The following is a 15988-nucleotide window of genomic DNA, read 5'->3' on the forward strand; positions in this document are numbered from 1 at the left end:
TTTGGAAGACCTGTAGAGAGAAAGGGAGTCCTTTTGTTCATAAAGAATTTTTTCCCCAAGCTCTAAGCTGCTAAGCTCTGTAGATACAGAGCCTAACAAAAACAAAAGAAAACAAAAGAAAACAAAAAAAAACCACAAGCAAAAAAATCCCAAAAACAAAAACAACAAATCCTGAGAGAATCTGAAACAGATAGTCTCTTAGCCCTTCCAGTAGGTAGGTACAGAAGAGCTTTTCATGTAGACTGAAAGGGGGAATTTTGTGGGGAAATCCTCATCAACTCCTTCTGTTGGCAGCCCTCTTTGAAAAGCCTTTGAAAGTTTTCATGGCTGCTGCCAGCAGAACAAATTATTAACAAAGACGAGATTGGTTGGATACACTGGTTATGCTTTACCTGGCTTGTAGAATGGGAACTTGACACCCATGCTAATGAATTAATGTATTTTTGCATTAATGCATAATTTCCTTAGGTAGGAGGAAAAAAAAACACCAAAAAAAACCAAAACCAGAATCTTGATGCAACTAAGTGAAACAATACTGATTAAAAACCAGAAAAAAAATATCCCCAAAATCTCTAAGCTAGGCAGGTTCATCTTTAAAAAGGAGAAACCTAAGTTAAACATGATGAAAATACATTGTATCAAAAAGAATGGAGTGTTCTCAGGACTGCTGCCAAGAGGAGAACAAATCATTAAGAAAGATTAGAAAAGTTGGATAGACAGGTCAGGCTATACCTAGCTTGTAGAATGGGAGCTTGATGCCCATGCTAAAGAATTAATGCATTCCTTAAGTAGAAAAAAAACCCAAGTTTTGATGCCACTACGTGAAACAGTAGTGATTAAAAACCAATATCCCCAAATCCCTAAGCTAGGCAGCTTCATCTTTATAGAGGAGAAATCTAAGGTGAACATGGCAGAAGCACATTGTATCAAAAAGATATTTATATGCTTCTCTTTATTCAGCTCTTTGCCCTGTAGTGTAAGGGCCATTTGTGCGTGAAAAGTCTTGTTGATCATCTTCATCCAAATCCAAAATGTCTGGGATATCATCTGACTCTGAAGACAGGTCTGTAATAGTGAAATCTGGAACCTGGATAGGAATGAAATTTAAAACTAAATAAATTTTTGCACTAGTCCTCATTGAAGTCAAGAGACAAAGATTCTCAGCATGTCTAGAAATCAGACTCTAAACACTCAACACAGTGAAATATGCTCAGTTATATAGGAAACATGTAGTATTAAGACAGACCAAATACTGTGCAAGATCTGTTGCTTAGAAGACAGGATTTTATAGCAGAGATGTAACAGTGCTGAACTTAGTGGAGTGTATTTAGTGGAACTGGTAACTGGAAAAATAAGAAAGGAGGTTTTTAAACTTATTTTGCCCTCCTTCCTTGGGAGCAATGGGCTACACAAAGGAACCTGCCCTAAGGAGCCTGACACAGATTGCTTTTTACTGCACTACCTGCCTAAACGTCAAACCTTTCCCAAGGAAACAAATCTCTTGAACCACAATCCTTCTTTGGCCTCTTGTTTTAACTGCATATATAGTGTTCTGTACTGTTAAGTAGCACCAGGCCTCAGGAGTTGCCAGAGACATTAGTGGATGCAGGGATGTTACACACTTCTAAAAATGTTGGCTAAGACACTTAGGAGCTTAAATCCCAACACTTAAGTCCCCTTAGCAGGACTTAGATTACTTAGGCACTTCTGAAAAATGGGATACAATTAAGCAATTTACTCATATCCAAAAGTTTTTTGCCCTGAGTGAAAAATAATTCTATCTATAGTTTGATTCATGGCTAGCTTTAATGTTGTTAATGTGACATACTTGGAACCAGGCACTGTATCGGCACATAATGACTACTACAGGCTGACAGGACTTTGATTCTGCATGTACAAAGAAGCAGCAACTTCAAGAGGCTCCTAAGCAATTAAGCTCAGTGCTGACTGGAGAAGCAATTTCAATCTATTTCCTAACTGCAAAACATATTGTTTCTAACTTACTTTTATGAAAGACAGTATGCAAGGCAAATCTATGTGTTTCCTACTATGAAGAAATGTCAGAAGAAGAGAGAACTCAAAGGATAAAAGGGATTGCTGTTTCAGCTATCACGTTGTAGAGAGCATTGCAGTGCTGAACACAAATCACTCAGTTCCTTAGGGAGTTGGTAGCCCTAGGGCACCAGGGACTGAGAAATATTAATGAAAATACAAATTACAGCTGAGCTTTGGAAGAATTTAAGCAGCATGTTGCTTGGCATGTTGTAGTGTGAATACAGTGAAATTCATAGGCTAACTTTGAGAACCTAAGTTTGATCAAAATGACATCAGTAATCTTTGTCTCCCAAAAAATCAAAAGGCACTAAGAATGGGGGTAATACATCTTTCTACCTGCAAAAATCATGTTGCACATTTCAGCTTATGGCAGTTTACCTAAAACTGTAATTTCATGTTACTGCACTTGGAGAAAACAATAAGTTTTCCCACTATCAACACATAACCCTGTGTTTCATACTGCAGTAGAAATGGGAACATCTCAACAAGACCAAGGCCAAGTAGCCCATATGCAGTGTCATTTAAAAATGTGCCCAAATGGGTATTTTAAACAAGTTGTTTTATACTATATTTACATTAAGCAATGACCATCTATATGACTGTGCTAATTTTAATGTGCATTTATATGACCATGTTCAGGAACTGTGTCTGAGCAGTGATAATTTTCACTACATCCTAGGTTTAAGACACATTACTTATATCCATGTTGCTATTACTGACAACAAGATAGTTACTCAAATTTAAGTTGTACTTTCTTCATCTCCTTAATGCACACATTACAAGCAGCTGACTCCTTCAGCATGCTAGTATGACGTTCATAGGCCTGAAAGAATTTCAAATTGGAATGTATCTGTCAGCGTCAAATAGGGCTAACGTCAGTATGATTTATCTCAGTTTTGAACATGCTAAATTGTATTAGAATAGCATATCCTGACATCTGCACCAGTCTAAAACAGTGCAAAGCCCCTGATGTTATAGCCTGCTTAGATAAAGGACCTTCACCTCCGCATCACTTTTAATAGTCAACAGGGAGTTGAAACAAAGCAGTAAGTCACTGCAATGTGTAATTCTTGCAACAAAGGATAAGGCCAGACTGGACTCTTCATGCTGCTTCTCCATAACATGCAGTTACATCATTTACACAGATTAGCACGAAGCTTGCCAAATCTTTCCATGGGATAGTGCAAAAAATATACTTCACTTTTTTGCTGTCTTCACATATAAATGTAAACGTCAATACCAACTTAACTTTAAATTAATCATTTTTTTTTGCCTCCAGAACTGAGGCACTAGCAATTTGAGAGACTGTTCTTATTTTGTGCACTTGCCAAACAAGCCTTTCTTTATAGTCATCAGAGACTTTATTATCCAAAAGAAATAAAGTTCCTGTCTTAGTATGAAAAGAAATAAATTCAACAAAATACCGTACACAATACTTCCAGCAAGCTGCTGAATGTACGACCTTGTGATCATGTAATTGACCAATATATCATGCTTAAAAAATAAGTTGGGTTCCATTTTCTCTTTTTAAATAGACAGCTTGGATAAGTTTTTGGGTGGGGTATTTTGTGATTTTTGGTTGTTTGTTTGTTGTGTTGTTTTTTTTAAAATAAAGAGAAACAATTAATCAGTTGGTTCCAAATCCTTTCACCTATTTTACTAGCTACATAGCATTACTGTCAGCCACACTTTGGAAAAGATCATTGCACAACAACTCATCTTAAGGAATGGGAAACTTCAAAAGCTTCCCAACTTCCTTAGTTAGCAGCAAAAAAAGCCATATCTCTGCACCTGCAGTCCTTATACAAATCTTGTAATTTGGATTTCATCAATGCACATGCTGCTATACATATAAATAGCTTTTATACCACATGGAGCTATTTATAAATGCTTCTTTTTAAAACTTTTCTAGCAAAGTGTCAGCAATGATATAATAGTAGTTCTCTGTTAGATGAGCCTAGAGAGAAGTTTCAACTAGCATGAATAACTTCAGGGTGATATCTTGAAGTGAAACAAATGTTTTCTGAACTCGAAATAAACCCCACAAATGCTTATCAGCGATAATTTTGCTAGTATTCTAATCTGTACCATCACACAAACTTTGTAGTCACACAACCACTTTGATACGCTTTTCCATTTCATCTAGTTTACCTGCCTAGTTCACACACTTCAGCTTCTGTCTAATGTGGCAAAAATCCCAGAGATGGTTCTGGAAGTTGTCCACATCATTCTTGCCTCCAGTGGATATTTTAACACTCAGTCACCCTTACTGTGCTAGAGAAAAATACCAAGCTTTGCCTGTAAAGTTATCTTTATAATAGAACCCAGGGATATACTGTCCTAAATTGCCAGCAAAAAGGTGCCCAGGCAAGCTACAGCTACAGTTCAGTTTAAATATTCAGTGCTGGCCTTAATAGTAGAGACTAACAATTTCAGTTGAGACTTTTATTCAATATAATAAATCAGGGACGTTTGATTTTTTATTTGCTGTTATTTATCTCTCTTCCTCCAAGGGAGGGTTCACTCTTGATGGTGGGTGTGGATAGAAACTTACGTGGAGCGGGGGGGTGGTGGGGAGGACAGGGTACAGGAACGGATGAACAAGCACACAGCACAACAGCACTATACAGGAACTTGCAGACAGCACTTTGGTATTAACAGGCTATCATCTCAGCCCTTAGGTAATGATTTAACCTGGTATTCCTCTGCTTGTGGACACCAGCCATTGGGCAGCTGTCAGAATTCAAAGTAACCTTTGCACTGAAGCTACCTGAAAGGGCATGGTTAGGAAGAAACAACTTGAAGCTCTAGGCTGGTAACATTTTTTTCTTGATTTCTACTTCATCTGCTTGCTGTCCAGCAAAGCTGGACAACCACCTAAGGAAGTATGAACCAGTAGTGCAACTTAAGACACAACAGAGACATGTATTGCTCTTACGTTAATACTCATTATATGTTAATAGTATTAATCTCATTAATTAATATTATTAATCTCATTACTATTTATAAGTTTACAAATGGTGGGTGTCAGGAGGTTGGGACATCCCTTTTTTTAATTGTAACTAGCACCAGAACAAGGCATAATGGGAAGAAACTGGAACACAAAATGTTCCATTTGAACATGAGAAAAAACTATTTTACTGTGAGGGTGAGGAAGCCCTGGCACAGGAAGGGTGTGGAGTATCCTCTGGAGGTTTTCAAAACCCACATGGATGCGTTCCTCTGTGACCTGGTCTAGGCAGGCCTATTTCGGCAGGCAGGGCTGCACTAGGTGGTCTCTAAAGGTCTCTTCCAACCCCCTACCATTCTATCATTCTATGGTTCTGTGAATACAATGGTGCTCTTTATTCCTCAGTCCTCAAAAGCAGAGGAATAAACAGTTGATCTTTTTGATCAACTCAGAAGGAAAGCCCAGAGCAAACAGTTTTTAAGACATATGGAAGAATGGGAAAGCCTTTCTTTGAACTGCCAGCTGCTCCCTGATCTGATTAAGTCTCATTCTGTTTCTGAGCACCTCTACAACAGCAGATGCACTCTACAAGTTTTCTTACAAATGGAAGAGAAAACTACATTCTCAGGCTGGACTCATTCAATACCTAAAGTACACAGAAGTAATTGCTGAAAGAATTCCAGAAGTCTTACTCAAGCTCTGTCCAGAAAGGAATCGCTCACCCCTGGTGGAGGTATTATTCCATGTACCAACATGTCACTAGGTGACAAGCTTCCTTTGAACTCTATTTTTGCTTCACACTGTTTGGTGACCTCTCTGAAAATGGCAGCCAGCACTTTTACACTAAATGACTGCAACTCAAAGTTACACAGAGCACACATTAAGAACAGACACAACTTACCTGGACAACCTTAAACCAAGAAATCTTATTTCTTAGTGATTGTATTTCTTTTCCAGGGGAGAGATTCGCAGCATTTATTGAGGAACAATTCCACCAAATGGCTGAGTGTTAATGTACAAGTTCAACACCCAAGTTCAAAAGAGGATAAATTTAACCAGGTCAAAACTGATGTTTGCAGCTGAGGACCATAAACTATTTATAGGAAGCCAGCAGCCAAAGCAGGTAATCGTCAGTCTCATGTGCACAGAACACCTACTGCAAAGGCAGGACAGGGGGTTTTTTTTGTCCATATCCTTCTCTTCTCAGTATTAGAACACCCATCAGCTCACAGCTTAGTTCATCATTAAAGGCAGGCAATAGCAATCACCTAAAAAGCAGCAGTGAAGCCAAGCTGGAATAGGACACACAAGAACACAAAAGAAGGAAGGGAGTACTGCAGCAGTCTTACCTATATATGCATACACACACAAATACCCTTTCAATGCATGTCTACATAATTTGCATTTCAAGCTTGCCTTCTGCTGGACCCAGTTTGAATGAGTTACAGAACAGCAAGTTACACTTGTTTTAAACACCACTGAAATGGAGACAGACTTTGGCTACTGAAGCATTTATTGCTAACATACAAAATTAATTACAAAAAGAGGACTACAACAAAGCTAACAACCCACACAACAGCAGGCACTTGGGTACAAACAGCATGAATCTTATCTTTAAACTGTCTATTAAAAATTGTATTGCTAACGGATAATGACTTGGTTGGTCCCTGGAACAAGCTACCCAGGGAAGCGGTTGTGGTACCAAGGCTGTTAAGAGCTGGTGAAGCGTCTGGATGAGGCTCTTTTAGGTAGTCCTGCAAGAAGCAGGAAGTTGGACTTGATGATCCTTATGGGTCGCTTCCAACCTGAGATAGTCTGTGATTCTGTGCTCAGGTTACTGTGTTATACATAGTTACATTTATAGAGTTAATGTCAACGCTGTCACAGCATTTAAGGAGCTCCAGCTGACTCACTGAGAAACCCCACTTCCAGCTTTGGAATTCTGCACTTACAGAATTTTTGTCATGAATTGCGTAGCAATAGAATTTGAGACAGCCACGGTCATAATAATCAATTGTGTGATCTGCAGCAAACATGGAATTTTAAGCATGCTTAACTAGAGTGCAGGGCTTTTAAATGCACGTCGTAGTATTTAAGGCTTTTATATCATTCTGGTACAGATTACGCAACAAATCAAATACTTTTAACTATGGTAGGTTTCATTTAGGTTCATAGTATTAATACCATTAATAAGCATGGTGAGGTTTCTAAACTTGACAAACAAGGCATCTTGACAACTGTAAGCTGCCAAATTTAGGCACTCAAGACAGTTTTTAGAGCAGCTTAACTACACATGACAATAGAACCCATGTGTGAGGGTTTTTACTCAGTATCATTCCCCTACTCCTATGTTTATGGATTTTTCTTCAAGGCTTTTTTGGCAGCTGCACTTGCAAAGGCCACTTGTTTGGTCAGTCAGTGGAGTAAATGCATGCTATGGAGGTTATTCAGCACTGTGTTCAAGCTGTTTGTCATTCTGGCTGGAATTCTCCCCTTCACCTTTGCTCTCAGCATGCTGAATTCCAGGCAGTTGTGGGCAAAAGGGACCTACCAGCCAGTTGAGAGGCGTGTTGTTAACAAGATAATCCATCACGTCATCCAGAGACTCCTTCATTTTCTTCAGCTGTCCTTTGCTAGTAGTAAGAAGGCTGTCTGATAATTCTTGGAAGGAGGATGCTGAGCGAAAGCTCTGGTAGACATCACCTGCCATTGAGCCAACACTGTAAACCTGATTCTGCACATTCTGTGGCAGGCCCTGTAGGCTTGAGACCAGTGTGAGGCAGGTGGTCTGAAGCTGCTGAGTGAGGCTCTGTGCAATAGCTAGAGTTCTTGACTCAATATGCTGGAAACAAAAAGTGTAACAGCACATTAGTATCTTTTTATGGACCGCACCAGCTTTATGTTGCTCAAGATAAACATGTAGAGAAGCAAAGTAACGGGGATGCAAGTAAAACAAAGTTACAGAAGACAATAAAACAGTTCTTAAGTCCAAAGAGTCAGAGGCTTGAAAGTACTTGACATTTCTTCAATCCTCAAGTACTTTGTGGAATAGAAATATTGGCAGCTTCTACCCAGCAACAGATAAGCAAGCTCTTGTTTCAATTCTGCATAGCAAGTCACAGCAAGTAAACACATTCTCATTAAAAACCCCCACTGCTATACGTGAGACTCTGTGAGCCTGTGTCGAAGAGTGCCTTATGCTCAAATTGTTGATTCTGGTCTGGTCATATCACATAAGTGAGTTCTGGCTAATCTAGATAGATATATCCCAGCACAGGTTCTCATGCTAAACAGGATGAACATTCTCTTGAAAGAAGAATGAACCGCACAGTATTTGCATGAAGTACAGTCATGTAAGAGTTTGTTCCCTACTTCTCCACATCAGGCATTAGTCAGGTGCCTTGAGCTTCAGCATTCAGATTCCACATGTGCATGTAAGCTTCTGTGCTGTTAAGATGCTGGATACTTTGAGGACTGTTAGTTTGCCATTAATTTGACAGTATACGATCCATTTATTTCTAGTTTACATCTACTTACCTCAGCACTATGCGGTTCATCACCATCATTTTGGCCTGTATTCTTCTTCCATTGTACCCATGACTGGTAAAACTTTGCCTGAGCACCAAGAAGTTTCTGATTGGCACTATTCATGTTCTTCCTGGCATACTCAATCTGAAATACAGCCAAATAAGGAAGTAAAGCAATGACTCCACACAATTCCATTTGGGCTACCCTACCTTACTTGTTTTGTAACCTCCTTTTGAAACACTTTAAAAGTTCAGCATAAAAGACTTTGGCGAACATGAAAGTACAGTCCTCCTCTTCAAAGTAGAGAAAACAGGAAGCAGTTTTGACATGTTACGTAATATACTCCTCTGCCTCAACTGTTTCACCCTCCCTCAACTAGCATCCCACACAAGGATCTGAAAGCATGTAAAAGGCCATGACTCTTTACGCACAGTTTGTCTTGTACATAAAGGTATGATGGTAGGATAAGACTACTGAAGTACCAGGAATGCTCAAAGATACCCACAGCAAGAACAACAAGTCCATAAAAGAATATAACATTTTATTAACAAAAGGGACATAAAGAATTGAAGCATTTCTAAACTGAAAGACACTTTCTTCACTTAAGCTGGAATACAATTTTAAACATATCATTTCTATTTCTAGAGTGTTTAAAATTGTTAGCAACTGCTAGTTTACAGCTCAGATTGATTTAGGGCCTATCTTAAATGGTAGTGAAAACCTCTGAGTGGGAAATGCTTTACATTCAGAAAACCCATTTAGTTTGGGAAAGCGGTTCATTTTTCTATGCCTCTTTTGGCTGTTTTCTGCACCTTAAAACTATGCCAACATTTGATTTTTATACCACAAGTGAGAGCTTAAACTTACCAGACTAACAGTGTGGTGGAGCTGAGAGATTGTCTCCTGGCTCTTTTGTTTAGCATCTCTAACTTTATCTAAGGCTTGCTGGTAGGCACGGCTGCGGACTTTTGAAGACAAGGATCCTAGTCTTATGTAGTAGCTTGGCTTTTGAATTTCAACTTCAAAGCCTTCAACTTTTGCAGCTTCTTTCTCTAGACATGTGGAAAGGAAGCAAATTGATCACTGGAAGAAAACTTAAGAGGCGTGAAGCAATTTTATTTGATTAGTAATGGTTCAATACTGCACTTGTCTAGTAGTCTTTTAGCACCAGGGTAGGTTGATAGACCAACATACGTGGAAATCCTCACTTCCACTCTGCTTCTTTATGAAGACACTATTACAGACATAGAGGCAAAAGGTAGTTTGGGAATCACGTGCCTTTTCCCCACTATGAATAAGTAATAAAAGGATGGTTGCTTGCTTCTCTCCAGTACAGCAAAATCAAACCTTGAATTGGTCTTACCTAGTTCTGCTTCTGTAAGTGGAAGATATTGGTCTACAAGGGTCTCTGACTTAGTGAGAGCACTGTCCACTCCATTGCTCACTATTTGCACCACACGACTTCCCAGGACAGTGTTGATGCTGCCATTGACAACTGACTTGGTAATTTCTACACTGTCTTGCATTGCTTCTTTAGTCTTGCCCACAACTCCAGTTATCGTGTGAGCAACAGTTTCCTTGGCACCAGTCACAGTGGTTGTTACAGCATCTCTGGCTCCAACAACTACATCCTTGGCATTGGCAACAACCTGCCATAAGACACAGGTTAATTCAATAAAATTATTTTTTAGTGAAAGTTACATAATTCAGGAAATTTAAATCTGTGTTAAAGCTTGTACAAGTATTGGTCATCTAGAAGAAATTGCACCCTGAAAACACACGTACAAGACAAACCAAAATATGGCTGCCACACAGCCTTCAGCTCAAAAGACTTTAGTGAATGTAATTCAAGCACTCTTTGCTTCACGTTGGTCAGGAAAGAGACTTGAATTTTTAAAAAGATGCCCATGAGTGAACAGCAGCCATATATGTAACAAATAGGCCTATTTTTAAAAAAAAAGAAAAAAGTTGAATGGCCTCCTAAATGCAGTAGTTCTACAGAAACACTTTTCACTTCCTCATTGCTTTTAAGTTCTGTTTCAGGCATAGCTGATTGAAATCGGTCTCCCTGTGACAATAAAATTTCAGTGATAATCAGTCTCCCTGTGATAATTGAATTTTAGTGACAACAGAAGAGGTGTAGATAATTCTTCTGCTTAGCATATGTACATGGAAAGAACTTACCTTGTCAGTGGGTTGATTCAGTATAGGCAGCTTCTCTTCAATTTTGTCCAGACCTATACATGCATAGTTGTTGGCAACTACAACTATAAAAGAAATTACAAAGTTGGTTTTAATTTTGGGGGCTTTTCCTTCCTTAGTACAAATAATTCCAATGGAGAATTCCTCTTGAATCAGAGCTTATATAACAAAGCCCTTACAGTAGTTTCCTCCCTCTTTCAGTCAGATTTGAGGCAACTAAGCCAAAGAACAAAGCAAGTTTGCAGAAATAAGAAAAAACCACAAACAAACAAAAACAAACCAAACCAACTCACTCGCAGGCAGAGAAAATCCTTTTGATACTTTACAAGCAACTGTTAGACCAAGCTGAAGAGCTTAGCCTCCTGACACTTCTTGAAACCAGGCTCCTGGTTAGGACAGCCTTGTGACACAGTTGCCAAATTTAACCAGAAGTTCTTCTCAGTGACAGAAAGTAGCAAAGTAGCATTTGAAGCCAGTTGAAAGGTGAGGAAGGTGGTTACATAGTCTCTTGCTCAACATCTCACATATCAAGAGGAGTTGATCAGTTTAGTGTTACAAAAGCTGGAATATGCCTTGGCTCAGGATTTGCACGGGTGGGGGGGGGGGGGGGGTTGTTAAATCATGCCCATCAGTTACCCAATGAGCCAGGCAACAGGAACTCCAGGCCAGCATGACTATGCTAAATTTTAAGTGCATCTGGATATACAAAGCAATCAGTTGAATTAAAGTTATCAACAACTCCATCTTTGCCTTACTTTGTGGTTCCAGCTTCTGGATGATAGGCATAGCACTTGTTACAGCCACTGAAGTAATCGTCTTCACTCCTTTCTCTGCTATCTCACAGACTGACTTCAGATACGGATGGTTATCCTTTGTGCTGAGGTAAGCTGTAGACACTATATCGTAGGTGGAGCTCACCAAGGGAAGGTTGACAACCCTCGATACAATGTTCTGTTTAGGGTGAAAGAGGTTAATTGATTCCTACTTTCTTCTGAACCAGGCATGAAAAAAACATGGGGCTAACTCAGACATACCTGTTCTGGATCAATTGCTGCCAATGCCATTTTTTCAGGTCTTGAAACTTACAAAGCCTATAAAAGAAGCACATCTAAGTTACAGCATCCTCATATCCACTTCATCTAATTACCAAGGTTTGAAACTAATAACCCTTTTGTAATCAACCCACTAGTCAAGGGGATCAGGTCATTCACATTCTTGCATAGGCAAGTTACATTTTATTGTAACAATTTAGAAATCCAGAATTACTGGATTACTTTGGTTTAAGCAACACAAGTACAGTACACGCAAGAGACAGGCTTTGAGGTCCAGCAGTTCATTGCAGAATTACTATAGAGTTACCAACAGCTGGATTAATTTGTTTTTCTAAAATAAATAGACACACTGGAGCTTATCTGTAAATCCAAGACAAAGAAATCCCAGCCACTGGTCACTAAAATTCTAGTTCAGGATGACTAAGCAAGATGAAGAATCTGTCACCAATATGTTTAAACAGATTACATCTTCTGTTATCATAACAGAGACAAGTTTGAAATTTTACTCATAATTGCTGTCCAAGTGTTGAAAACACATAGAAGATGGAAGTGAAGTACTCATTTCAGTAACCTCAGCTCTATCCTCACAAGTCATTCTACAGGCTTCAAAGAGTTCATTATCTCTAGTGCCATGCCTGATGCCCACATAGGGCTCTTCCTGCTCAGCTTGCTCAGAAGTTAGCATTCCCACAACACACAGGGCACAAGATTTTCCCACTGCAGGAAAGAACTCTCCTTTATGCTAATTTAGACATAATTAACCATCCCACACTGAATCAGGCTGCAGACACCAGTCATTCAACAAGCCTATGTTACTCAACTGTTTGCCAACGTGTATTCCCATGGAGAAAACACAAACAGCTCTCCCAATAAGAACCCTATAAGAGGAGAAGGGTACTGCAGTATTGCATATGCAGACACACAGAAGTGTGCTGTCATCCCATGCTCACATGCAAGATAAAGTAAATCTGCAAGGAGTACTTTTTTAATTGATGGTTTCACATGACATTTAAGTTCCAGCAAAATATATAAAAACGAAGGCAACAGAAAGGCAAGCTAAAAGTCAGTCCTTAAAGGACTACGGTTTTCACGGCCTTCTGCTGGGTTTGTCAAACAGCCAAAAGTAGTTTTCTTTCTCATATCTGTAACAATATTAAAAAGACTGTTAATATTCTGGCCAAGGTCAAGTACAACTTTCCCCCTTTACATAATGGGGAACAAGGACAAAGGCATGGTGTTAACATTTTACAGGTATATTTGCACATGTTAACACACATAGGCCATAACGTTATGCCTGTAATGAGATTAACCACTGTACATGCAACTTAAAAGTAGGTAACAGACAAGGGTTATAGTAGTAACAGTTTTCCTTCCATCTATCAAGTATTGAAATGTCCTCTGAAACATGTTTCTCATACTGCGTTACTTAAGAGTACCAGTGAATGTCACTGTGAGTCTTAAAGCATGCTGTAGAGCAGAAGAGTCTCACAGCACAGAACGTGGCCTCTGAAGGAAGCAGGGCTCTTTAAGGATTATTAGGTATTATTTAAGTATCTCTAAAGTGTCTCAAAAGATCCAGTGTAGATTTGAATTTTAGTCACTAAAATATAAGAGTTAGTCTGTGAAGCTATTCCCAGTCTTAGCGAAGATCGCTTAGGACCTCACGCCTTTTCAGGGATCCCTTGAGCAGCTTCAGCTCTAGCTAAAGTCAGGACCGTGTCAATCGAGCGAGTGAGCAAGGTGCCTGAACCACAGCCCACGGGACGAAAGAACACTTCAGAGACAACTGAAAGTTCCTCTACAGGAAAGTGCAGAAACTAAGCCACAAGCTTCATTCCTACATTTCCCGTTGGCTAAGGAAAGAAGTCCCATGCCAGGAGGCAGCGCGGTACGCCACGCAGAAGGGCCGAGCCCCGGGCCCGAGCCCCCGCCGGCCGCGGTGCCCACGGGAGAACGACGCCGGCTTTCAGGTGCCATCACGCACCTCTGCAGCGACGGGGCCGTCCAGTGCCTGTACCAGACGGCGGGAGGCGTATCTCGTGACCCTCGGGTCGCGGAAGTGCCTTAAGCAGCCTAACGAAACACACCAGGATTTCGGGCGGTAGTACTGCAGGGGCGATGACAGAAGCTGTGGAGGCAGCCTCGCAGCCGGAGCCGCCGCCCCCTCCCGCTCGCCGGCGGGTTCCACCATATTACGGAGTCAGCCTCGCGAGGTCCGCGGGCTTCAGCCGACGGTGGTCGTACTCACCCAGCGAGGACGAGGAGCCGGAGCCGCTGCCTGGAGCACGGATAACGGGGTGCCGCCGCCTCCGCAGCCGACTGGGGAGGCCTGCCTTCGCCTCGCTATTTATGGGGAGCGGCCGCTGCCGGCCGCGCACCGTCCGCTCTCTCGCGAGAGGAGGCCGCGTCACGGCCTGCCCCTGCCTCTGTCCCGGCCCCGGCCTCGGCCCCGGGCGCGGAGGCGGGCGGCGCTGTCGCTGCGGCCGCTGGGGCCCAGGGCGGCCGGGCGCACAACAAGAGGTGCAAGGGCACCTGCTGTCCGTCTGATCCATCAGCAGGCCCGCTCTCGGTGCTGCAGCACAAGCATGGGAAAGATTCTCTCATGGGAATCTTTCAGCTCATCTAGTTGCAGAAATAAAACCGAGGCAAGACATTTTGCTGGAACGTGAACCCCCCGAAAGTGGAGTTCAACTGCCTATCCCCGGGTGACAACGAAATTGCATTCCACTCTACGGGCTGACGGAAAATCATCTCAGCACGTTGAAACGTGCACATGGTGTGCTCTGAATTTTGTGACTCTTACCAGTGCTCTCCAGTTGCAGCCTGTAAATAAATGAGATGCACATTACAGTTAGGGATATCACATTTCCAGAGAAAAGTAGTTGTAGGCAAAGGTCCAAATGTGTACTTAAAATTGAAGTTGTAGTGACAGGGTGTCAGCCTGACAGTAGAGACTCAGGTCTCAAGGATAATAATGCACAACAAACACGTATAAAGAAACTCTACTTGAGCCAGTCACTTTTGCACAATTTTTTTTCCTACAGGAAATATTAACTTCCTTCCTGGAAAACTTTAATTGTTTGAACAGTTAAAGTTTACAACAAACCACTTATCTCTAAGCTACAAAGACTCCTTCATGCTGTTTCTGCTCTCTAAACAAGTAATCCATACTGATTCTGTTTGAAATTCTAATGCTTAAAACAAATACACTTCTTTTTCTGCTCAAAAATGTGACAATAAATTCCAGCTAGACAGAGCAGTACAGTAAGAAATATCATTATCTGCCCAGGACAGGGGAAGAAGGGCCCTTAGGAGGGACAACAGTGGCTTCCTGTCAGCTGGGAGCCATGGACACTCCTTGTACAAGCAGCAGAGCTCATCCCAGGTCCCACCACCCCAGGAGAGCAGGGCATGGGCCAAGGCCAGGCTGGGACATCAGCCCCAGGCCCAGCAGAGCTAAGGGGAGCTGGAGACCAGCTCTGAAGCAGTATGGCTGGGCTAGTGGCTGATGGTGCCAGAAGGGTGACATGGCAGTTTGGGGGAGGCTCTGGGGAAGACTGGGTAGGGCTGGCAGCCCTGTCAGTGCCATCGAGGCCCTGATGAACAGTTCCAGCTGGTTGCTAGTGCCATCACTGCAGTAGTTCTCAGTAGTCAGGATTGCTGTAAAGACACAGACAAAAAAACGTGGTGTTAATATCTGTGAAAAACAGATGATTCAGGGTCTATAACACAAATAATCAAATCAGGTGGTTATAACAGCTCCTCTGGCCTTATTGATTTCTAATATTCAAAGCATGTTTTCCATGTTTATGAGTTTGCTTTGTCATGCAAGATGCAAGTGATTTTATTTAGTTGGTAATCTACATACTTGTGTTCAACACGCTGATACTCTTATCTGTGAAATAACATGATTGTCAAGGCTATCTTCACCCAGCTTTCTCACTTTTTCTCCCTTCTTTCCAGTCCCACAGTAATTTGTTTCTAGGTTTTGTAATGCTGCCTTGCACTGTTCTGGTTTTGGACTTGCAACTAACTCTTTATCCACTGAAGCCGTCTATCTACCTTTCTCCTTAGTTTTGGGGTTAAGGCTTTTGTACACTTTTGAGTTAATCTCATGTCTGATTCAAAAGAGAGGAATTGGGTAACAGGTACTTCACCTGCCAAAGGTGAGGAGAGGCAGAGGGAAATGAAAGTGCTGTCA

At 41.2% G+C, this 15988-nt stretch overlaps 1 protein-coding gene across 3 annotated transcripts; it reads right to left on the reverse strand.

Moving 5' to 3' along the window:
* Positions 1–935: 935 nt before the first annotated feature.
* On the reverse strand, positions 936–14192 carry PLIN2 (perilipin 2). 3 transcript variants are annotated; one of them, XM_062018134.1, is made up of 9 exons: positions 14036–14192; positions 11770–11826; positions 11491–11686; positions 10718–10800; positions 9897–10182; positions 9401–9585; positions 8543–8677; positions 7557–7847; positions 936–1087 (listed from the first exon to the last, which is right to left on the reverse strand). In XM_062018134.1, exons 2-9 carry the CDS (start codon positions 11797–11799, stop codon positions 953–955), a joined length of 1341 nt encoding a protein of 446 aa, XP_061874118.1. In that variant the 5' UTR covers positions 11800–11826; positions 14036–14192; the 3' UTR covers positions 936–952. The 3 variants fall into 3 exon arrangements, with proteins under 3 accessions (XP_061874118.1, XP_061874119.1, XP_061874120.1); XM_062018135.1 differs by lacking the exon at positions 14036–14192 and adding an exon at positions 13772–14012; XM_062018136.1 differs by lacking the exon at positions 936–1087 and adding an exon at positions 5931–6297.
* Positions 14193–15988: the final 1796 nt, after the last annotated feature.

This window comes from Colius striatus, chromosome Z, assembly GCF_028858725.1.
Source record: "Colius striatus isolate bColStr4 chromosome Z, bColStr4.1.hap1, whole genome shotgun sequence".
Classification (NCBI taxonomy): Eukaryota; Metazoa; Chordata; class Aves; order Coliiformes; family Coliidae; genus Colius; species Colius striatus.

What these genes read in the sequence shown, in the direction of transcription:
- PLIN2 (XM_062018134.1), bottom strand. Translation starts at nt 11,799, where the DNA reads ATGGCATTGGCAGCAATTGATCCAGAACAG. An exon ending in TGAATCAACCCACTGACAAG is followed by an intron (nt 10,183 to 10,717) that starts GTAAGTTCTTTC and finishes GTCTTATGGCAG; the next exon opens with GTTGTTGCCAATGCCAAGGA. An exon ending in ATGAACCGCATAGTGCTGAG is followed by an intron (nt 7,848 to 8,542) that starts GTAAGTAGATGT and finishes TTTTGTTTCCAG; the next exon opens with CATATTGAGTCAAGAACTCT.